Consider the following 23,481-nt stretch of genomic DNA (forward strand, 5'->3'; position numbering starts at 1 on the left):
CAAATCAAGTGTTTGTCTTCATTACTGTCTTGTGTTAATTGTGCTTTTTCTACAATTTAAAAAATGCATGCTATAGTTTTTCTGTGCTTAGAATATTTGTTATTTCTGATAGAATAATACCACCAGCAGAGTTTGAGGTCTAATTATGTTAAACATTGCACAGGTACGTAGTGAGTTCCAGGATCTGCCCTAGAGACTTTGCAATCGAATGAGATGTGAAATAGAAGTGCAGTGAATGGAAGTTGGACACAGATATTCGATTGCACGTGTTATAGGATTTTACAAAAGGAAGATGCTCACCAATAATCCATGTATAAATCAATCCCTCCTGGTTTCAGAGGTATTCTACTCAGGGCAGTGATTCTCTTGTGGTCTTGTTTCAGAATAGTTTGCTAAAACTTGAAAGAAAATTCTTAAAGACCAGGATTGTCATTTGCTAATTAAAGGAAAAATAAACATTCATTCTTGCTGTGTATAAATACGCTTTCTACTTTTCCTCCCCATTTCCCAAGATTTTGCTTTTTGTCTGTGTTGAATGTTAGCTTATATTTAATGTTTTAAACAGGTAACTTTTCTACAGATCACAGCTCTTTTTTCTATCAAGCTGATTAAGAAAGTCTCTGTTTCAAGATAATGGCAGACAGTATGGCTGAATTATTTGAGAGACAATGCATTTTGATGGTTTGTTTATTACTAAAGAGAAAAGTTCAGTGTAACAAGATCTAATTTCCAGAAGATACAGATAATCCATTGTCATAAACATATTTTAAATGCTAGCTACTTGAATATCAAAAAATGAAGGTACTGCTTATATTGTATTTTTCAAATTGAGAAACACCTGAAGTAGTTACAAGCTACAAGTGCTTTTGTGTCTTAAGCAGAAATCAATAACTTGAATAGCTGAGAAGAAATAATTGTACTCTTATTTTGTATTCAAAAATGTGTACACCTTCATGGGCATCATCACTGTTTGCTTTTAAAGGAAACTGGTTAACAGAATAACAGACGAAGCAGCCAGTTCCAATGATGCATCCTCTGTTTGAAGGAAATTACATCAATTTAGATATAGTTTTGATTATTTGATACAAGAAGTAGGATATTTGCAGATGGAAAATAATGCCAGAGAACGTACGTTCCCTGATGCTTCTGGACCTCATATATAGAGGATAGAGAGTAAATTTTTTGTGGAATTTCAGATGAGATTGACTTTGAAGTGGGCTTCAATGAGATGTTGAGTTTTCGTTGCTTATATTAGTGCAGTGCCTATGAGAATTATTTCACTGTTTGCCTTCACTCTACTGAATCTTCAGTTTATAAAGCTTCAAAAAATATAATAACATAATATGAAAGTGCTGGCAAAAGATGCTGGATTTCTGAAGCAAGAAATCTTCCTAGATGGACAGCTTAAAAGATGTCAAAATTACGTCTAGACTAAATAGTTAGCTATTAGGTAACTGAGATGCAGGTTTGTTATTAACTTGGTTTTGGACTATGGTCAAGCGTGAGAATATCTTCTGAAAGGGTCGTGGTTCCTTCTGCCTTTCTTTGTCATATGTGCTGTATTGTTTTACAGTACATTAAATTTTCAGTGCTTCTTTTTACCTTTTCTTTGTCTTTCTGCTGTTCGTTTAATCGAGGAATTTCAAAGTGCTTCTGTAAATTATTGTCAGATCAATTTAGAACACAGTAAAAATAAAAATAAAAAAAAAATTAAGTGAAAAACACAAAAGTTAGGAACGACTAGAATAGTTATATGATAGCACAGCTGGAAGTAGAACATAGTCCTAAATCAGTTTACTGACAGTTTTGCTTTCTGAATTTTACAGAGTAACAGTTCTCTTGCTCCATTTTTATGTAGAGAAATCCAGTTTGGCACATATGGAACAGTCGATGACTGCTTCTTTAAGATTAGTGGAAACTGTAAATGTTTGACATATGACTGAAACATCAGAAGCTGTCAGGAAAGGTTATAGACATTATTTGAATTACTACAAATACCTGGCAGCAGTACAGATAGTCTTTGATATATTTGATCTTTTTGGACTGTATTAGTTAAATGAAAAGAATGTATACAGTTTTGGAAATAAGTCATGCTTTTCTTTTATTCCCGCTGGCATGCATATATGCAATACAGATTTGCTTGGTGTCTGTTGTTTCTTTGAACTATGATTGGATGGAAACATGAGGCTTTTCTGCATATTGCTAATGAATGTAATAGTCGTTAATGTATTTTAATTTTCATTTTCGAGGAAGTAAAATCTTCAAACCATGTTGATTTCACGCTGAACAAGCCAGATGGTTTATCCAGTGAGGAAGAGAGTCTGGTGATGAGTGCAGGTTTTCTTTAGTCCTCGTGTTGTTCATTTCATGGTAGTGTGGTACAATTGTATGACCATTCTGCCTCTCGTTTTGGGGACAGAATCATAACATAATTGAGGCAGGAAGAAACCTGAAGTCTCTCAAGTGATTGCTGACTCAAACCCTATCTATGCTCATAGTTGCTTCATCTCCTCTGTGAACAGGTCTGTACAGAGACCTTGTGGATGAAGGCACGATGAAGATCGGGCTGTGCAGTCTCCACACTTTGGGGTTTTCAAAACCCAACCGGGTGCAGCCCCGAGGAGCTCAGTCTGGTCTCTTAGTTGATCCTGCTCTTATCAGGAGCATGTAGTATGTGGCCTTCCAATGGGGGCTGTCCTCTCATCCCACTGAGTACCTAAGCTGTATGTGTGTACTGTCCCTAAATCATCCTGTTTTGTTTTTTAAACTCCATTGGTTTATAACTAGATTTAGTAAATGAAGCTTATTGTCATGTGTCCTGTGTAGACTAGATCCTAACTTGTTCATAAATTCAATTTTTTAATTTTCTCCATTAGCCTTCTTTCAGAGTGATCTTTTCTACTACTCATTCTTTTAGGACTTCATTATTTTTAGAAACTGTACTTTAGCACATTTACTGGTAATTACAAAAGCTTGTTTTAATTACAGTTGTCAAAGAATATTTTTTATGATGCATTATTGTTGCTGCTCTTTCTAATTCATAGCTATTTTCCACCTTTACAAGTGGAAATTAGCATAGGTTTTTTTGTAAGTGATGTTTGGATCTTTTTTTTTTTGTGGTTAGGAATGATTTTTATGAATAGTGATATCTTCAAAAGAAGTTCTTTTGGGGGGGATAAGGAAGAGGCATATACTGCTAATAATATTGATAATTTACTTCTAGTGCCCATTCAGGATGGTGTGTATGCATACTTGTCTGTGTGTGTATATTACTATTTATATTATAAATTATTATTTATATTATAAATATATATATAGGTTGAAATAGAAAACAAATTCAAAGGATGCTCTATGTGGTCAATGAAGATGGTAGTTTTGCTGACCATACTAATGAATACAAGTAACTAATCCTTTTCATGTTAATCAGTGTGCAAATATGAATGCATGGGATTATTCATGATAGATGAATGTACTCCACTGCAAAAGTACTTCTGTGCAGAACAGCCTGGTGGACATCAGAAGCAGAATACTTGTTTCACCAGCAGAATAGCTGTTTTACAACACGACAGTCACAGTCTGCACAAGTGACACTAGAATCTACAAGCTCATGAATTCACACACTGTTTTAATGCACAGGTACACTCGTCCAACAAACTTTAACTGTAAAACAAAGTCTTTCGCTACATAAATGTGAAAGGTGATTTTTGGAATGGCATTTGAGATCTGCTCTCCTGCAGTTCTGGTGCATCATACCCTCGTGCCCTGTCAGCAGTTCCTCTGCCAGATCTTCCTCTTCTGGAGCTGCTGAAGGCCAGACATCTACCGCTGCTTTCTTTGCCTGTTAATCCATTAACCTTTTCTTCAAACTACACAGACCTGCCTGAAGGTCTATAGATATTTTCTGTGACCTTTCCCATTATTCAGTGGCAAAAAAGCCTTCGTTTTTTTAGTTAGCATTTCATCGGGCAAATCCCCATAGTCTTGTAAACTCGCTCTGACAGTCAGAGTGCTCTTTCAGCCCTTGGACCCAAAGCCACTTGTAGCCTTAAAAGTCATGTAGGAAACCTGGTCCCTTGGTCATCCACTTATCCCTTCCTCTACCATTTTTATTGTGGCAGTGGGGAAATGACCATGAAGCAGCTTGGCAAGACCTCGGCAGATCACTCCATCCCTTTCAGATTGCTGATGATTCCTTATAAATTTAGTGTTGAACTCTTATTTTGAAGCAGATTATTCTTCTCTAACTGAAAAATGCAAACTGAAGCGATCTCAGGGGTGTTCTTCTGTAAACTCGATGGATGTTAATGAATTTGGAGCTTGGAGCCCTCGCTGAGGGGCAGCTGTTTTTCCTGGGACTGCTGAGTGCTTCAAGAGCTAATTTTGAGATCAGCCTATAAACTTTTCCCCCCAAACTACCTGGTATTGCTTTATCTGCTGAAGGTTCTTAAAGAAAAGCAATAATAAGCTATACACAGCTCCAACCTTGCCACATGCAGCTACATGGGTTCCTTTATTCTTTTTTAAAATAACTGTTAATCATTTGTTTTCAACCGGCTGCTATTTGTGCTATGAAGGACAGAACAAATGTGTATGTTTTGTACCCACAGAATCACAGTGGATGAGGTTGGAAGGGGCTTTTGGAGATCACCTGGTCCAACCCTCCTGCTCAAGCAGGGCCACCCAGAGCAGGGTGCCCAGGACCATGTCCAGGTGGCTTTTGGAGATCTCTGAGGGGGAGACACCACAACCTCTCTGGGCAACCTGTTAGATTATCCTGAGTTGGAAGGGACCCACGAGGGTCCAACTCCTGTCTGTACACAGGACCACCCAAAAACCAAACCCTGTGTCTGAGAGCGGTGTCCAAATGTTTCTTGAACTCAGGCTCAGTGCTGTGACCATGTCCCTGGGGGGACTGTCCTAGTGCCCGACCACCTCTGGGTGCAGAACCTTTCCCTCAGCCCCAGCCTGACCCTCCCCTGTCCCAGCTCCATGCCGTTCCCTCGGGTCCTGTCGCTGTCCCCAGAGAGCAGAGCTCAGCGCCTGCCCCTCTGCTCCCAGTGAGGGAGCTGCAGGCCGCCATGAGGCCTCCCCTCAGCCTGCTCTGCTCAGGGCCCTCAGCTGCTCCTCATATGTCTTCCCCTCTAAACCCTTCGCCATCTTCATTGCCCTCCTTTGGACACTCTTAATAGTTTTATGTCCTTCTTATATTGTGGCACCCAAATTCACACACAGTGCTTGAGGTGAGGCCACACCAGCATGGAACAGAGCGGGACAATCCCTCCCCTTGCCCAGCTGGCCATGCCGTGCCTGAGGCACCCCAGGGTGCGGTGTCTCCCCTGGAAACCCCAGATCCCTTTCCATGGGGCTTCTCTCCAGCCTCCTGTCCCCCAGTCTGTACATCTAGCCAAGTGTTCCAGTGGTCCAGCACAGAAGTGCTTCTCAGCGTTCAAGGGGAACCTCCTGTGCTCCAGGTTGTGCCCAGTGCCTCTTAGCCTGGCCCTAGACACCACTGAACAGAGCCTGACTCTGTCTTTGTACTTTGTGTATTTATATCCAGCATGAGAAGGGTTCGGCTTTGTCACGTGAACTCTCTGATGAGCGTAGACTGAATTTCCCTGCGGCTGTGTACGAGGCAACGTGCAGGAGTTTTCTGTAGGCATCCATTTCTCTGATGAGGGAGACTCATCCTGGTGCTGTGCCAGATCCAGGTGCTACTTCTGAAAATCAAAATCCAGCTTTAAGTCTTGGTCCGAGTTTCTAGTAATTCTAAAATGAAAGTAAAGAATTAATATTAGCAATCTGTTTTTTGTGTTTTTTTTTTTTTTTTTGGTTTTAATTTTGGGTTATCTTGGGAAGGCGGGCTGCTTCTCAAAGGTGACCTTCTAGATTTCTTTTCTAAATAACACCCAAGTAAATGCTTTGTTTATTAAAGCTACTTTGCGAAGAAGCAACAAACCTGTTACAATATCTCATTTACAACTAAAGTGCAGCATTCAGCTAATTGAATACATGGCTACTGTTAATTATTTTGTTACGGCTAATTGATATTCACTGGGATCATGTTGCTGCGGCCCCATAAATATAACATTACCTTACAAGTTTTTATTTCTGCAGTGAATTCTCTTCCATTGGCATATTTATATTGTTTCCAGTATAAATGTGTGCGTAAATAAATATTTATGTTTTTTTTTTGCTCTGTCTGCATTATTGTACAAATGCTAGGGGTGTTAGCTATAAGGAAGACACTTCTATACTGAGTTTCTTACTGGTCTACCAAATTTTCCAGTTACTTTCGCAATACAGAGACCTAAACCTTTGGTTTAATGTATTTTTTGTGTCCCTACAATCTAGTATTTCTACTTTATGAGTGATATAAAAGCTCTGATAGGTTCAGGGCAAAAAAAACCACTGTGAATATATTCTGCTGCTTGGCACCATGTCTTTTAGTAGTAAAATCCAGCTGTTTTGATCGCTAATTATCTTGGGGGAAAAAAGAAAAATAATGAACTTTCCAGGGCAAAAACTCGCATTCAGATACATGTCTTGGGAACAAATATTATTTACATTCCCCTGCTCATTCTGTCTTCCACATATATAAACTTAGTGGTCAGATGCAAATAAAAAATAAGTTAAAAAAAATCCAGTTCTCTATTTTGAACGGTTTTTGATCAGTAGGATTGATGCAGGTGGAAGGACTTTTGTCTCAAAGGCACATGGAGATCCTCCAGAAAGTTTTGCCGATTTAAACCTGTCTCAGAATTAATTGTATCTGTACAAGATAAAATTACAGATCAGTAGATGTGAACCTGAAAAGCAGGATTTTCTAAGAGAATTTTACTTTTTATCTGTATGTACTCAAACTTTGTTTAAATAGGAATGTTTCATGATGCTTTAATTCTGTTTAATCCATTTTTCATCATTCTCTACCTTCCTTTATTTCTGCTGACCCATGTAATAGGATAATGTGAGGGTATGACTTGGAGATGCAGTTTCTTAAATGATCCAGTTTAAGCATGCTTGTCTGTGGTGTGAGACCTGAAGCATACTTTACAAGCGTGTCTCATGGTAATTTAGTCAAAATCAGCATTCTGGAGTTTTTAAAATAAATTTTATATGAATGTGTTCTGTTTGAGTCCCTCAGTTAAAGAGAGGTCCTGACCAATGTACTGTGATCTAGAAACTTTTCATTAGTTCTTTTTCTTCATCTTTCTCAGCTTCCATGCTCTATATTTCTGTTTTATGAAACACTTTGGGCAACTTGTGAATTCCTATTAAGGCTTTTGGGGGTGTTTTTCTAGGAATGTGATTTCCTCGACATCAGTCACTGAGAATTTTTCTTTGTCCAGTTGAAATTTCTTGAGAGTTTTCAAACACTTTCAGAGCTAAGATCTAATCTAGCCCTAACTTGCCTGCAAAGAGTTTTAATAAAAAGTAAAATAAAAAAAAATCACATGTTGACGTGTTTGTTTTTTTGGTTTTTAATAGACTAGATGTGTATGTGACCTGGTCACTTTTCAGATATGAAAAGCAATAGGAGCTGTGACAGTTTTGAACATTAAACCCTGGTTAACGTGGATGGAGCCAGTCTGATTTAAACTTCTACAATGAGTGGGTCTTAAATCCCTCAGCACTGCAAGGACTAACATATAGAAAGAATATGGGGAATTGAGTTGAAAACAGGAGCCACGTAACATGGATAAAACGTAATTTTGCTTTTATGAAAGGTGCAAAAACTATGCAGAAGAGCTGGAAGTGCTTCTATAAATTAGAAATGCAGCTGTAGCATGGTGCAGTCTTTAGCTCTGCTCTGATGGCAGCGTGTTAAACATAATCAATGTTTTTATCATTGCTGTTCAAGATGTTTGGATTTTTTGATTGAACCTAGTGGGATTTGTCTGCTTCATAAAATGGTCTGCAGCAGTTGTGAAGATTGCCTCTCATTCTTTCACTCCTCATCTTTATCTGCGAGAGGAAGGATCCGTTAATCTCCTGCTATTGTTTTCTTTCTGGGAGATGAGAGAATTGATTCTGATTGATCAGCTGGACCGGGAGGAGAGGACAGGTTTCTAATACAGGGCCTTTTCATTTGCTTGGTCGTTACAGTGTACCCTTGACCTGTTGTGCTTTTAAACCCTGAACATTTCTGCTGCTGTGAATTGTCGGAAATGTGGCACGTGAATTAAATTACGACACTCTTGCACTTTTTCTATTATATCTTACTGGTTTTCCAAAGTCAATTTTATTGCTTGGCTTCAGGTCATCGATAGAATCGTGTGAAACACTTCTGAATTCTAATAAATAAAACTTTACTAAGTTCTTGGGAGAGGAACGGAACATTAATTTTACAATTTCTTTGTCGCTGGCCTATTTAACTGCGCTTGAACAAAAGGCATGCTCTTGAGTTTGCAGATATTTGAGGGATCATGAGGTGGTTATGCATAAAACGATTGCGTGTGGGTAACCATGATGATGCATCGAAGCATAGGATTAAATATCTGGAAGGGGGTGGTTTGGGGATGCACAACCTGCAATGAATTTTCAGTTGTTTCCTTGTCTGAACCAGGGCAAGGTGCAGGTTTGAGAGGCGATACAGGGATTATCTGCGAAAAGCAGAACCGTGATCAATACGAAGCGTGGTAGTTAGATTGTAGAATATTTACTGTAATCAGCTTTGGAAAAACCTGTAATCAGTTTTCTGTAGTAAATAAAGGATTTAAATGATGGTGGTCAGGGCTGTAGCATGTGCTCCACAAAGAAAGGATGGTGGAGGAAGAGCAAGGTTTGACTCATCCAAGTAGCATTACAACTTCGCTGTGTGCTTTTCCAATGAGCAGGGATGTTTTTTTGTGAAGTTGCATATAAAAGACATCTTACATGTAGTTTTTAGCCTTGTTCTACGTTGCAGATACACCTGACAGGCGTGTATTTTTCTGCATTCCTTCACCATTGTATAATAAATTTAACTTGAACATTTTGATTTTTTTTTTGCATGCTTCAGGAGATAGAAAAAAAGGTAAGTTTCTAAGTTAGGACTAACCCAAACCCCAAAGTTTTTATTTTATTCTTTGTCTGTCTGTAGAAACAAATCTTGACAAAGAGAAGCCCTATATCTCTACAGCAAGCATAGCAGAATGTGTAGCATAAGTAAGTTTTCTGACATGCTTCTTTGAGCATGACTGGAAGTGCCATCATTAGTAGTGAGAGTTTACACTTCCCATTTTTCTTGATGCTGCTAAAAAGGGGAACTATTTGCAGTTAATTCTGTAGTATCAGTACCTGGGTGAAAATATGTTGGCGATAAATGACTAATTTTGAGTAGGCAATTGTAGTAATGACCACTGATAGTTAATTTTTATTCAGTGAACATGCTTTATTATTAAACATTATTTACCTGGAACATGTTTGCATTCATACTTGAGATGTGTATGTATTTGGTGTGCATATGTGTAGTTTTAATGTGTTCTGTAATTCATGATGGGTCCCTATAGCACTACATATTTGAACAAACTACAGATAAAAGCAAAAAAAAAAAAAAAAAAAAGTTGACTTCCTCAGCAGTGCTGAAAACAAAGTGTCTTACATGAATACTCGAGTCAGAGTGACAATGGTAATGAAAAGACAGATATTCACAATGCTTCTCTATTATTTTAAGTTACTGGGCACATGAATAACCCCACAGTAAAGAGTTTCAGCTTACTCTACTGGGATATTTCAGCCAATGTAGGAGTTTCTGGAAGAGTAATTGTTAAGTAAAGAGGACAGCAGAGTTTTAGATGGACTTTTTAGATTTGCTTTTGCAAATATGTAAGTATTTGGTTCTTCCAAACATTCACATGTTCAGAATTAAGCACATGCTAAATGTATCCCTGAATACTTAAATAAATAAATAAATAAATAAAATAAAATTATATATATATATATATATATAAATATGTATATGTATACATTTATGTTTTTACCACAGCCTACAAATGTACAGATGCAAGTTTGGCTATTCTTCTGTCTGAATGTCCACCTAGTAGCAATTAATTTACAAAGTTAAATAATCAAACTCTGCGTGTACTCTGTGCGGTAGCTGGAGTACATTTCCCAAAGTTTAGAAGTGATCTGCAAAGTTAATAAAAATTTCATCCCAGCATGGTACGCTTGGTTCTGTCTTTGTGACGTGTCCAAGTACATTTGAACAAACCATGGCACAGCTGTTGAGGAGGGAAGGAAAAAACAGTACAATAGACAATCTCTTTACATTTTCAATGCAGCAATCATCATCTTATTAATGTAGTGTTTGGCAAAAACTAATAGACTGCAGTTTTCAATCACTGTATATTCCTTACTGGTACAATTTATAGTAGATGTTTTGCTTTGTGAGTGATGCTCTTTCTTGATCCAGTTTTATCTCTCTATTTCTTTTTTTAGGCCAAGCAGCTGGAAGAGAAAGACAGAGAACTGAAGAAGCATGATGCTTACTACAAAGAGCAGCTGGCTCGACTGGAAGAAAGGGTAAGCCTTCCTTCCCTTTTAATGAAGAGGTTTCCGTTCATTTCTGCTGCTGACTTTCTGGTTATGTTTATTGTTAAACAAGATGACTTTTCTAAGGAGATAAAGATAAAACTGGCCAGAGGTTGTTTTTTGTTCGTTTGTTTTGTTTTGGGTATTAACCGCTGCTATTTCTGGCTTAATATTGCCAAGATGGAGGCTTTAATGTTGAGAATGTTGTTTTCTTTACCAAGTTCCCACATTTGCAACGAGATTTCATCTGTCACAATAGTTATATACAGGGAAATAAACCTAACCCGATTACTTTTACGACAGTACAGATGAAGAACCAGTGCAAGGGAATGAGTATCACCAGGCAATCTTAAAATTGAATGTGAACTGTGAAGATACAAACTGAATTTCTGCTTTTGTTGTGGCCCACAGCTGCTTTTGTTGGGCAGAGTTAGTGGTTCCTCCAAACCTACCTGCACATGAGAAGTTTAACGTTAACTGCAAGTTGTTTACGACATGTTTAAAAAGCACTTCTGCATCTTCTTTTCTTGGCAGTAGGCTTGAGACTAAACTATATAAAACATTTTGGTAAGCTGTGCGAAGTGCTTACAACGAATTTAATAAGAAGTGCTCTAACATACTGCTGTTAACATTCACATTCTTTATAGGGTGCTATTTTATAGGATGTTATTTTCAAACTAATTGTTACTGCCATCGTGCTCTAGATCCCAGGTTTGTTGTAACCTTCAGCCTGAATACATTTGCCTCCTTCTCTTTACTTCTGCCTGAGCTTATTTATTGTTTGATTTTTTTTGAGTTAGTTTTGAAAACAGTATTAATGTGATATATATTCATTTATGCAGCTTAACAGGATAGAGAGAAGAAAACCCCTTATTTTCCTGGATTAGAAAGAAGAGCATGTTGCATGAATTATCAGTGTGTATAATTGATCTTAATTAATATTTTAAATGGAGGGCATACCAGATACCATCTCATTATTTTGATCAACCTTTTTGAATATCACATTAATGAGGTCATGTTCTTGGCAATGAAAAATAGTTTGAAAGGAGGAGGTTAAATTATTTTGATGATTCTAAAACTGTATGTTATTGTACAGTTAAAATGAGGATCATTCAGACAAAAAACCCACAAAATACCTTCCTTATTCTTTAGTGAAGGGCTGGTATTAGAGGCAAAAGCTTCTGCAGTAACTAACCCAAGGTGGGTCTTCATGGCATGGTTGTACCTATACATTGCTCCTCCATTTTATTGTTAAAGTAGTGGTGGAATAACTGGTGGAAAGGACACGTAATAAACTGACTCTATGCTGGAAGGCTTTTGTTTTACATTTTCAATGTGATATGCAGCAAATAGGGCTTTTATTCTTAGCTGGTTTTAATATTATAGTAGGTTGCTGGTACAGTGCTTTCACTGAGTGACCACGACCAGTGTGGAATTTTATTTTAACATGCATGTGACTATATCATTGCTGCATACAAATGAGGTGATGAACTGTAGGTACCCGTGGCTGAGTACTGCTGAAATGTTGACCCCCAGGGGATGTGAAATAGGTGATCTTTGCCAGCTTTTGCTTTTTCTTCTTGGACTTGAAGTCTCCAGGACTACAGCGGGCAGTTCTGAATTGACTGCCTTGTTCTGTGGACGACATTTGCTCTGTCTTTAGAGTTGAGTTCCTGTGGTAATTAAGGGTAGTCTTTTTCTTTCTGACACTTTATTTGTCAGGCAAGGAACCTTGGCTTTGCTAAGTTGTCATCAGGTTTGTTTTCAAAGTACATGTGCATATCTCTTCTACACAAGAAAGGGTTCTTCAGGCTCTGAGAGGAGGTGAACTCTGTGCTCCACATCTGGCTTTGAACTTTTTCAGAGATGCAGAGATTACAGAATGAAAACCTACAAAAGGAGAGAGGTCGTGTAGTTTGCAATCCTGGCTTCACTGAGGCTGGTGCCTGCAGCTGTCATTTAGGTCATTTGGAAGTTTGAGCATTGGAATGGAAATACAGCTTTAAGAAAAAAAGAAGGCCTAACATTTTGGAAATTACAGAGCACAATAACAGGTGGATATTTGTTCCTAAACTCATCTTATTTCAGTGAAAGCTACGCGAAGGCAGAGTATGTGGTTCAACAGAGGATGCAAACGGAAGGTAAGGAGGGAGCGCAGCAAGTGGAGCTCCGAGGAGTAATGTCAGTACGAGGAAATGTGCAATATTGGTCTGTCACCTGTGACAAAGAATGCTAATTACATTCTCAGATCATTCTTACATCAAATAAGCACACTTTAAAAATACTTCAGTTACGCGTATGTGGTATTTCTGTCTGTTGCATCACTGAATGTCAGAGCTCATCTGTATGATTAATTGGCTTTTTGATTACCTAGCTTTTTTCAATTAGAAGCTTCATATTTGTGTTCTTCAATGCGGCTGAAAAAACAATGCAGACATTGATAATAAAGGAAGACGACAACAGAACAGATTAGTGTCAGCACAGTGTGCTCCTTATGGAGAAAATTATTATACATATTCAGCGCCAGATGAAGTCTGTCAATTATAAAATATTTCAGTGACTGAGTGAAGATGCTCAACCTTTTCAGGGGATTAATACAGGACAAAATAACTGTGCACAAGTGACAGCTGTGATACTAAAGCATAAACAATTCTATTCTCCAGGGCAGTATCTGTTCATAAATTTGGTTTATGTGCTAAAAACCTTTTGATAGTTTCCCAAAACCCAGCGATTCCCCTAACAGCTGCTGGTGTTTCTAGGTCAAAGATGGCACATAAGCTGTGAGTTATTAGGTGCTCCACAGCAGCAAAACAAAATGAGATAGTTTCACAAAGGAGTTAAGGAATAACCTTCTCATACTGTATATCTGACTAGGGTGTAAAGCTGTTATTTAAGAGTTCACACGTTAAGCTTCGAGAAAAATTTGTCTGTGGTCTTTGTTGTCTGCTTTTAGGCTAATGGTGCTTCTTGACTAAAGCAAATAAACAGAGGGTCAGATAGCAGTGTTCAAACTGTTTCGTGTGTGTATTTTATATTATTTCAATTATTTACTATAATAAGCTCGCTTTAGTGGTATTTTAAGCCATTAGATTTTCCTTTTAAAATAGTGGAGGAAGAAAAAGGAAAACTAACACCTCAGATTCTGCAAGGTACCAAGCTGCACAGCAATGCTGTGGCCTTTCTCTAACATTGTCTCAAGTGCACGTGCACACACACACACAAGCACACACATTCTCACACATTTCTGTCCTGTCGTGTTCATCATTTTTCTGTTCAACTTCTCCACGTCCATCATCCTTCCACTATGTCACTGTTCTACATGTGAATTCCAAGCCCCAGTGGCTGTAGACTTTATAAGTACCTTTGGATCCCTGGTGTCACTGTGATATGTAGGTTCCAGCTCACGTCAACTGTTGCATTAATTTTGTCTGCAGAGCAGCTGACACCCTGTCATTCCTTCAGCCGGCTGCTTTTGCTTCAGAGTATTTTTTAAGCATGGGAAATGCATTCTGCCTATAGTTCTGGCATTTTGCAGGCATTCACAACACTGTGCAGCTTCTCGAGAGCAATGCAACTCTCTAATTCCAGCTTTCTTCAGCAAAACCCAACTATTTTCATGTTACACTGCTTCATAATGCTATTATGCGTCATTAGGAGAATCATGCCTCTAGTCATAGGAGCAGAAGGAAATTAATTCTAATAGACTGCTGTATGACACAACTACTTAGTTTATCTATCTGAATGAGCAAGATGTGTATCCCAATATTAGGAAGGATATTTCTCACTCAAGCTAAGCTTCTGTGCTTGCAAGTTTCCTAGAAGCACTTTGAGTGAGTATTGGTTAGTATGCGTGTGAATGTGCATACACGGCAAGGAAATAAGATAATTAATTCTGTTAGCATTTGGAGGCTTCAGCATTATGGTAGGATACTCCCCAGGTTTAGCACTCAACAGGTCATTGCTCACAATAGTTCCTCCTTGCAGATTCTGTAATTTCTGTGCATCCCCTTGGTGACTTCGGTGGCCGTTGTGGAGGGAGCCTCCTGCACTACGCAAGGCTCCCTGCCAGATCAGAGCCTGAGAATACAGACATAAGTTCTGCAAATGTGATCCTCTTATCTGCACCCATACATTTTTTTTTTTCATGACTTAAATTTTGAGGAAGGATTTGCAAATCGTAGGTTCGGCACTTAATTTGGGGATTCTACTTACCATGTAGGCTGTCAAGGAGCATTAACCTTAAGGTAAGACGAGCACACAGAGCACGAAGCTGTGAGCTGATGGCACATACTATACCAGGTGTTAAATAGTATTATCCATCCTGCTTGCTACAGTAAATAGGATTTTGCTATTATGATGTGTCAGGATTTTCAGTGAAATCAAATTTACTAGACACTAAACTGCCATCCTCACTGCTGAGCAGCTTTATTCTGGGATCTTGTGTTCATGCTAATCCTGTTGGTAGGAAATGCTTATACCAATTGTGCAGGGAAAATTATAATTTAATGATCTCTTCCCTTTTTTTCTGTTCAAGGCTTAAAATGGACCAGTGTGCTTTGCAGTGATAGACCCAGTGCTCAGAAAAGGAGATAACATACAGTTCAGCTTCACAGCCAAGTATTGGCTTTTTGTATGTGTTTATAATGAACATAAGTGCTATGGTGCAAACAATGCGAGTTTCACATTTGTTCAGATGCTTCAGAATCTTGTTTACCTTTTCAAAGTCTCAACAACTAAATAATCAGAATCTGTTTACTCTGTTTTTTTTGGTAAACTGTGGTTTGCAAGATGTAGATAACAGAGGGGGACTGTTAGAAAGCGGTATAATAGCTCCAAACATTTTAATTTCCTACAATGTATTTTAGCAGTTTAAACATTTTTGTTTCTATTTGTTTTAAGTTATCAGTCTGTTTATTTTCTCGGATCTTGCATGCCTCCATCGGCAAAAATTTCATAACCAGAAGTTGATTCTGCTCTCACCTCTTGTGTTTAGAAGTTTGTATTCAGCAGAGCAAACATGTTTACACTCCGCACATTTGTACTGCATTCTTTCATGTCTTTCAAAATCAAATAGCAGTGATGTAGGTACAGTGTTTGAAGACTTCAGGCTGCATCTGAAGCAGAAAAAGGTTTGGGCTGACGATACTTGGTACTGAGCACTTAGAGGAGGCACAGAGAAAGCTCAGCAAACCTTTTGTCAATTGTTCCCATGAAGAAATGGAATTACCTCTAGCACATTGCTGACAGACTTGCTAAGTTGTACTTGTTGATTAAATGCAGCGTCTGCTTTCTTTGTTGGACACACAGAATACCAGCAGGCTTTTCCAAATTGTCCATTGGAATGCAAAGTACTGACCCAACAGACTTCTGTTCTAAACATAATGTAGATGAATAACCACTGCTGTTAATTTTTGCATTGTAATTGACATCTTTCTTGCCACAGATGAGTAAAATAACCTCTTGGTAGAAGCTTTGATGTAGGATGCCAATACTTTTTATGAGAGCATGTTCCATAAAGGAATCCCTTAGGACTTCCCCAGCTTGCAGAGTTTCTTCGCAGTTTGCCCCTGTGGAGGTGCTTCATGGTTCTCTGTCTGGAAAGGTGATTTTGTGATTCTGTGAATTTGGTAAATGTGGTTGGTACAGCTGAAAATACCTGGTCTTTTCCTTGCTTCTGCTGTATTTAATCTGATGCTTCCAGTAATGCCTGTGTTGGCTTTGACCTAACCAAACTCCTGTATTTCTGAAAAGACTTGTTGCAAGGCGGTTAACAGGTCTCTTTAAAATCAAAGTGGACATACCAATGTTGTATTGCTTAACAAAATTGAGTTTTAACCTCAGTTTTGTTTCTTTTTCCCCCCTCAAAGAGCTGTAAGGACACTTACCCTAATAAAAACTATCCACTATCCAGACCTGACAAGCTGGGGCTCTTTTTTAGAGCTGCAGATATGGGGAAAAGCTTCCATTGGTATTTGCTGGAGTAGGTGGTTCTGTCTGTGTATCAAAACCACCTAAGCATCACATTGATCTACCAGCTGTACTTGAGTTCAGTCTCCTCAACCGACTTCAGCAAGAATAAGAGGAAAAGTAAAAGGTCAAACAACACTTATTTCCAAACACTTTTCAGGTAGATCAATAAAATATATCATGGCTTCCATTGGATGAATAGTACAGTATATCATACCATAACCCTGCAGAGATAATATAATTCATTAATAATGATTTTGGTGTCTTTTTTTTTTTTTTTTTTTTAATGGATATTCAACTGCAACAGAGAGTTCTTACAGTTTTGCCCGAATCAGTGCAGCAGGAGACATGAGCGTAGAACCAACGTACATTAATTTCTCATTTTGTGCTTGGGCCAGGAGACTTTCCTATGCCTGAGCTCATGTGCTGCACCAATGAGATAAAAGTAGGAGTTCGTGATAGTTTCCCGATGCTTTGTATTTCCATACAGCTCATGAATCCCCCCCCTTCTTAGTATTGACCAAAGCGTAATGTTTTTGTCAGTTTAGCATAATAAAGCTGTCAACCCAACCTGTGATCTTGCTTCATGTTGCCAATATTAGAAAATTTCTCTCTTCAAATTTCATTATATTTTGGGGATGGAGCTTTTGTGGAGCGCTTCTTGCCTGGCAGGTTGAGATTAGGAAACTTGCTACCAATTACAATATCTGAAACCTTCACCTGATTGACAAAGACAGACGGAGCTGCAGCCTTCTGACTGGAGCTCTGCATTAATGCACTACCTCCGTATCTTGCCGAGCCACAATCATTATTCCAAATAATTGTTTTTAAGCCGTGATTTTTTTTTTTCTGCTCATTACCTTTTATTTACTGTTTTTTGAATAAGCAGCTAATGTGTTTTGAGTTATTAAATACATACCCATCCATATTTTTCCCCTGAAATCACTGAAAATGTTTGTTCAGAGACATTTTCCTATTAAGAAATGCCCCTTTCAGTCTCATCTTTCACTATCACATCTCCAATCAATAGCAATGCTGAAATGCTGCTTAATAACAAACTAACGAGTTGTTCCACGCTGAATAGTAGGTATTAAAGTTTCTCTGAATGTTTGTTTATAGATTATTTTTCCATTCTGCATGTGTGTCTTTATATAAATGGAGACAGGAAAAGACGTGTGATAAGTAAAACACTGAGCTTTTCTCCCTGTGCAGTAAGATGCTTGATAACCGTTCACATGTAGCCAGCAATCCCATATAGTTTGTTTGCAGTCCTTTTTTACTTATTCCACATGTGCAAAAACATATTTGGGGATGGTTTCCCACTTCCCTTTTCCCTCTTCCCGTTTTTTCCCTCTTCCCTTTTCCCTTTTCTTTGGTACTCCAGACTTTCAGTTTGGAGCAGAAGGCAGATAGTTCCACGCTTATACATTTTGTAAAAATGTGTAGAAGACCTAGGGATAGCAGTGTGCTGGCTGTAAAATCATAACTTAAATACATCCACGCTGCTGAGACTCCGTGTGAGCTTTCAAGACTTTTTTTCAAATGTGCACTGCTCCTTGTAATGCAGTTGTGCTTTTTTTCTTTATTTTATTTCCATTAGTGTATTTCTCTAGCCCATCAGCGTTCTTGCAACTTTCTTTTCCTGAGTAGTTTTTGGTTTAGAACATTTTTCTCGCATCGCTGGCCAGAGCTGACTTTGATATTGTACCTCTAGTCTCAGCTAGAGCTAACCTCATAAGAGTTACCGGCCTTTCATCTGATGCTGTTTATTTTTATAGGCAACCTCAAGCCTCCACTCTTTCTGCTTTATTTCATTGTGCTTTGGGGCCTACAGTGCTGTTTTAAAATCATGCTGAAGTCTCTCTCTTAGCCTACAGGCGACCCCAGTGTCCTTTCCTACAGAGTTTCTGCACTGACATTTCCTCAGGTAGGGAGGATGGTGTTTCTTTCCAAGCGAAATCCCAGCTTTCAGATCCAAGGGAAAACCAAACTCCGTGTGTGTTTCACAGGTGTGTGCTTGGAGAGGTTGGATAGAGCTTTCTGAGTGGTCGAGCAGGGACTTTTATTGGAAATGTGGATGCTCAAAACCTCCAAAATTCAAACCCTTTGAGATTTTGGTAATTAATACAGGATTTACTGACCTTAGATACAGTGAAATAATGTTTTTCGGGTAATGGCTGTTTATGTAGTGCCCTATGTTTACCTGAGTGTTGTGTAGCTTTGTAAAGATGATTTCTTTTATAAACCCAGCTCTGGTCCTGCAGCTTTTACATCCTCACTGCTTGAATCACGCATGTTTGTTAACTCTTCCTCTGTTATACCATTATCATCGCTCTGGATCTCAGCATTTATTGGCCTCCTACCGTGTTTTAACAATAGGGATTTGTTCGTGCTCCCATGATAACTGGTCATTGCTAATCACTGTTTTTCTCGGCGATTGTTTCAGCTTGTGTTAAAGCTGCTTGAATCTTGGTGCTTGTGGAGTCTGAACACATACGCGTGTGTTCATCCTATGAATAAAAAATGCAGATGAGGATAAAATATGAGACAGTGGGAACATGCGGGGCGATGCCAAAGAAACCACAGCAGCATGTTGGGCAGCTCCTTTGGTCTCCCTCTTCATTCCCACGTGTGAAAGCATCACATCAGGAGAGCTGGAGAACACCTTTTCCCTTCCTTCCCACTGGCTGTGTCTGATGTTAGGGCTGGAAAAGGCAGCGAGCGGGACCTGACCACGCATCTCTCCCCGGGACGGCTGTCCCCCACGAGCACATGTTGAGTCCTCGTCAGGCTAAGAGGTTTGTGCATCCAGTCCTGCTCTCTTTAATGAATACAAATCAGTGGATGCATACAGTTTAAGCGTAAACACGCCAGCACTGCCTAAGTCACCCTTAGTGATTGTGTCTGCATCTGTTTTCCTTGATAGTTTCAGCTGCGCTTTTCCCCTTCCCCTTCCTGAGGAGCAAAGAAAAGTATCACGAGGGAGAATGTTTAAATAGGCAAAAGGGAACAAACCAAAGAAATTTGTCATTTGAATGTCAAAAGGCAGTGTTTATCGCGTTTCGTAGGGTATGGCAAAATGTTTTAACATATGTGTGGTTAATGAATAAGCGGCTTTCATTTTTCCCCAGGTCTGTTCCCTCCTCCCACCCTCTTCTCTTTGCAGAAGATGAAGATTTGGTACAAAAGCTGTACTAAGTTAACAACAGATTTAAAACAACTTGGATTTCTTTGTCAGGGTAACATTTAGAAAATACTGCAACTGTGAGTTGAATCATGTGACAGGCAAAATACTAAATTTTAGGATTTCTTTTAGAGATTTTACTCGTTATTTGATCAATAATTGAGCAATTCTTTAGTCTCTTTTACTTTCCTGGGAATCTAACAGATATGTATTCCCTTGAAAGTATTTAGCTTTTTAATATATTACATACTGATTTGGATTGGCCCAGTAATTTTGCTTTTGGGCAAGCTGAGCAGGGATGTGAAGAAGCAGGATACAGACCAGTCCCTGTTTTCACTTGTTTTCTGTTCCCTCTCTTTTGTGCCTTTGAAAACAATAAGTACCCTATTTAAATACACCTTCTCTTTAGAGGAGTATCAGTGACATTATGTGCATTAAAACATTCTCTGAGCAGCCTTTCTTTTTAAAACATTCACTTTTCTGCCTAAGCAGCGGTTAGTAATTTTTCTCATTACGAAGCAATAATGTTTATGTGAAACGTTGCCCTGCGTTTTTGTAAATCGCCTGGTAAAGCTGAAGGCTGAAATACCCTTCCCAAGCACACACCGACTTCATTTTCACTGCTGTCACTCTGAGTGATATTTTAATTTTTCTGCCCCTAAAAATACTTCAGTCCCGTAACTGATAGATAAATGAGAGAATCCCCAGGAAATGCTGCAGAATGTTTCCATTTGCCAGCACAATAAATGCAGGAGCTAATAAATGTCCTCTTACATCAGAAGGAGGCGTATAATGAGTAAATGATGGGAAAAGGAATTTGGGAAATAAATGATCAATCCAATCTAAGGCGACAAACAATTTCTTAATAACTTGGCCTTCGGTTGGAGCGAGGGCTTGGCTCAGCACAGAGGCACCGAGCCGGAGCGCGAGGGAAGGGCCATTTACATCTGGCAGCTGATGGATTTCGGGAGGCTCTTTTAGGTTCGCTGAACAATGAGCTGTGATTCAGACACAGCCTTTCTCATGCAAAGTTTGGATGGTTCTCCATTTGTCTCTAAGTGCATATAAGGAAAAAGGGACAGCAGATTTAATTCTCGTTTCTAATTCTTTATGTGCGCTGTTCTTCAGGAAACCTTGGGGGAAAGGACACGGTTGCACCACATCTGAGAAAATGGGGCTTTGGCTGGCGTTCTGCCCCTTCTGCAGGCATTATCATCGTCCTCATAGCAGCTTATAGTGTTCAAGAGATCAAGTCCAACCCAGGAGCACTTGTGGCAATATTCTTAGCATCAGGGAGAGTCCAGCCACAGGAGGAACTGAACCAAACTCTTAGGACGTGGCCACGTTTTAAGCCCACAGCAAACAGAGAGGGGAAGGTAAATGTACCAGATTTTGTGACATGGATCTCAGCTTTGGCCAGGCTCTGTTGCAGGAGTGAAAGGTTAAGCACAGTTTTTTCTGCATTGCATTAACCCACGAAGCTCCCCGCAACCAACGCGTGAGCGCTAAAGGTGGGAAAAGGAGCTCAAATTCAAGACGAGCAGGAGGGCTGTAGGAAGAAAATTGGAGAGAATAGAAGGGGAGAAAATCACAATAATGGACTCGGTGACAAGCCCGGTGACAACTTCTTTTCAGTTGAAGGTTTTGCTTTGAAGAGAGCAAAACCAATTTGTCTTGTGCATTACCCAGATTCCTTTAAAATCCCCGGCTCCCCGTTCCTTCAAAAGAGAAGGAACAGACAGCTGGCATCGCAGCTCTGTAGCTCTGTATTTGTGAGAGCCTTCCTGCAAAAATACGTGTGATCTTTACACTGATATTTCAGAGGTGAAGGCTTTCTTCTTCTGTTCTGTTTTACAGAGCTGGTTTTCGGCCTGTTTGTGGGTCCCGTGGCTGATAACTGTGCTGTGGGTCCAGTGGGGCTGCCTGCTTGTGGCTCTAATCTTGAATCAGGATGGCCAGCTTGGCAAAAGTGGTGGAGAGCCTTTGGTTTGGAGAGGGGAAGGGATAGCCCAAGGCTGGTGGCATGCTCAGCACTCTATCAGCATGTCAGGGGGAATTGAAAGTTCCCCCATCTTATGCCTCTCTGACTGCAAAGCATTATACCTGAGAGCTGAGACTTTTCAGCGTGTTTCTATTCACATGCATATTTCTGCACCTATAAAGGCCTTTCCTTTTGAAATCCGGGAAGATAATCATGTGTTTGAAATGAGTAGATACTCTCCTGCCACTTTTGAAATCTTTATTTTTTCCCCTTGTCAGAGAGTTTAACTGTTTGCATTACCGTGGGCCGTAATCACGGCGGAATATGTATTTATGCGCACTAAAACACAAAAACATAGCTGGAGTAATTATGAAGCAAATTCAAATGAACCCTAGTGGAGGAGTTCAAACATATGTCTAATTCTCAAGGAAGAATTACCATTTTTTTTTAAAATGCCTTACCTCGGTAACATTTCAGTGTTTTCCATATCTGGTACCACTGGAATCCAGTTAGACGCTCATCCTGCAACAAATTTCATTGCTTGTTTGTCCCTGTATTTATTAAACATAAAGCCCAAAGATATTTCTTGTTCCTAATAAGCTGTGGCAATAATACAGAATTGTTTTTTTTTTTTTTTCTTTTTGCTGCTGAGGCCTTATGTATTTTTAAAAGCATTGCAGATAATTGTTGCTACATGCCAGCTCCGATGTCTCTCTGTGCCAAGCTCGCCACTGGTTTCTGTAGTTAATCCTCACTGGCCTATAGTTCTCCAAAGTAAAAGCATCCTAGTGGTTGGCAGTGGTTAGCATGATCCAGGCTGTAATTACTGCTTTTACAGGTGCAAATACTTGCACGTTGAACCCATGCTACAGCAAATACCTCTAGGTTTTTTGCAGAAATGTCAATTGTACCTATGAATAGCAGGTAAACATACAGAAAATCTGTTTGATAATCCTGTTTCTGTTTCACACCTTGGAAAATTGACTATTTTTCCTTTGCCTCAATTTCTTCAAGAACAGCAACGTCATCCTCAAAGTATCCCATTGAGAATTAATTCTGATAAATTCTATAAAATGAACTATTGCATGTTTATTGTCGACAAAAGTAAGCAAATTAACATACGTAAGGTTTTGAGTTAACCATTTTAATCAGTACAGTATCTAGAAATTTGTGGGCATGATTTTAAGTTACCCTTTGCTCATTTCTTGTTTAACTCATCTAGCTGGCTTTTAAAGCCTGCTTCATAGCTGCATTTTGGAACAGATTTTGTTTTTAAGATAGAAAATCTTCATTCTTCGTACCAGGTGGTTATGGTGTTGCTCATGTGTTACTGCTCAGTGCCTTGAGGCAGCATCGTGCAAGTCACAGAAGTATGAATCAAGGGCTGTTCTAGATTGTAGTGAATAATAACTCAGGTTATTTGTTAGCAACTCCTACTTAGTGGGATTTAAAGTAGAGTTAGGTGCTGGATGTACATAACTTTTGTGATTATAACAGTAATACTGAGATTTTTGCTGTTTTTTTTTTTTTTGTAATTATTATTATTATTTTTTTTATTTTGATTCCTACATCCCACTGTTTTGCATTCAGCAGGTAACACTGGAAGTGAACACAACAAACACAACATGCTGAAATGATCTTTTTTGGAATCTATCTATTGTTCAATAAAGCATAAGGGAAAAAGAAAGGGAGTTTTGGAAGAGGAGAGCCACGGTCTTAAAGCAGGACTCCAGGCACCGCTGTTTCAGGGGATGCCATGCCTAGAGCGTGTCCATCTGTCCGTACCAATGACACCTTGGGATAGTTTCTGCCTCTGTAGCTGAAGCTGTTTAATTTGGTG

The 23,481-nt window shown here is 39.1% G+C and overlaps 1 protein-coding gene across 2 annotated transcripts in view; it reads left to right on the forward strand.

The window, feature by feature from the left end:
* Nucleotides 1-23,481, forward strand: part of CHCHD3 (coiled-coil-helix-coiled-coil-helix domain containing 3) — a 148,227-nt gene that overhangs the window by 82,927 nt on the left and 41,819 nt on the right. For both annotated transcript variants that reach the window (XM_032200014.1, XM_032200024.1), the window contains exon 5: nucleotides 10,417-10,500. In XM_032200014.1, the coding sequence (XP_032055905.1) occupies nucleotides 10,417-10,500 (84 nt within the window). The remainder of the gene's footprint in view (nucleotides 1-10,416; nucleotides 10,501-23,481) is intronic.

This window comes from Aythya fuligula, chromosome 1 (assembly GCF_009819795.1).
Source record: "Aythya fuligula isolate bAytFul2 chromosome 1, bAytFul2.pri, whole genome shotgun sequence".
NCBI classification, from domain to species: Eukaryota; Metazoa; Chordata; class Aves; order Anseriformes; family Anatidae; genus Aythya; species Aythya fuligula.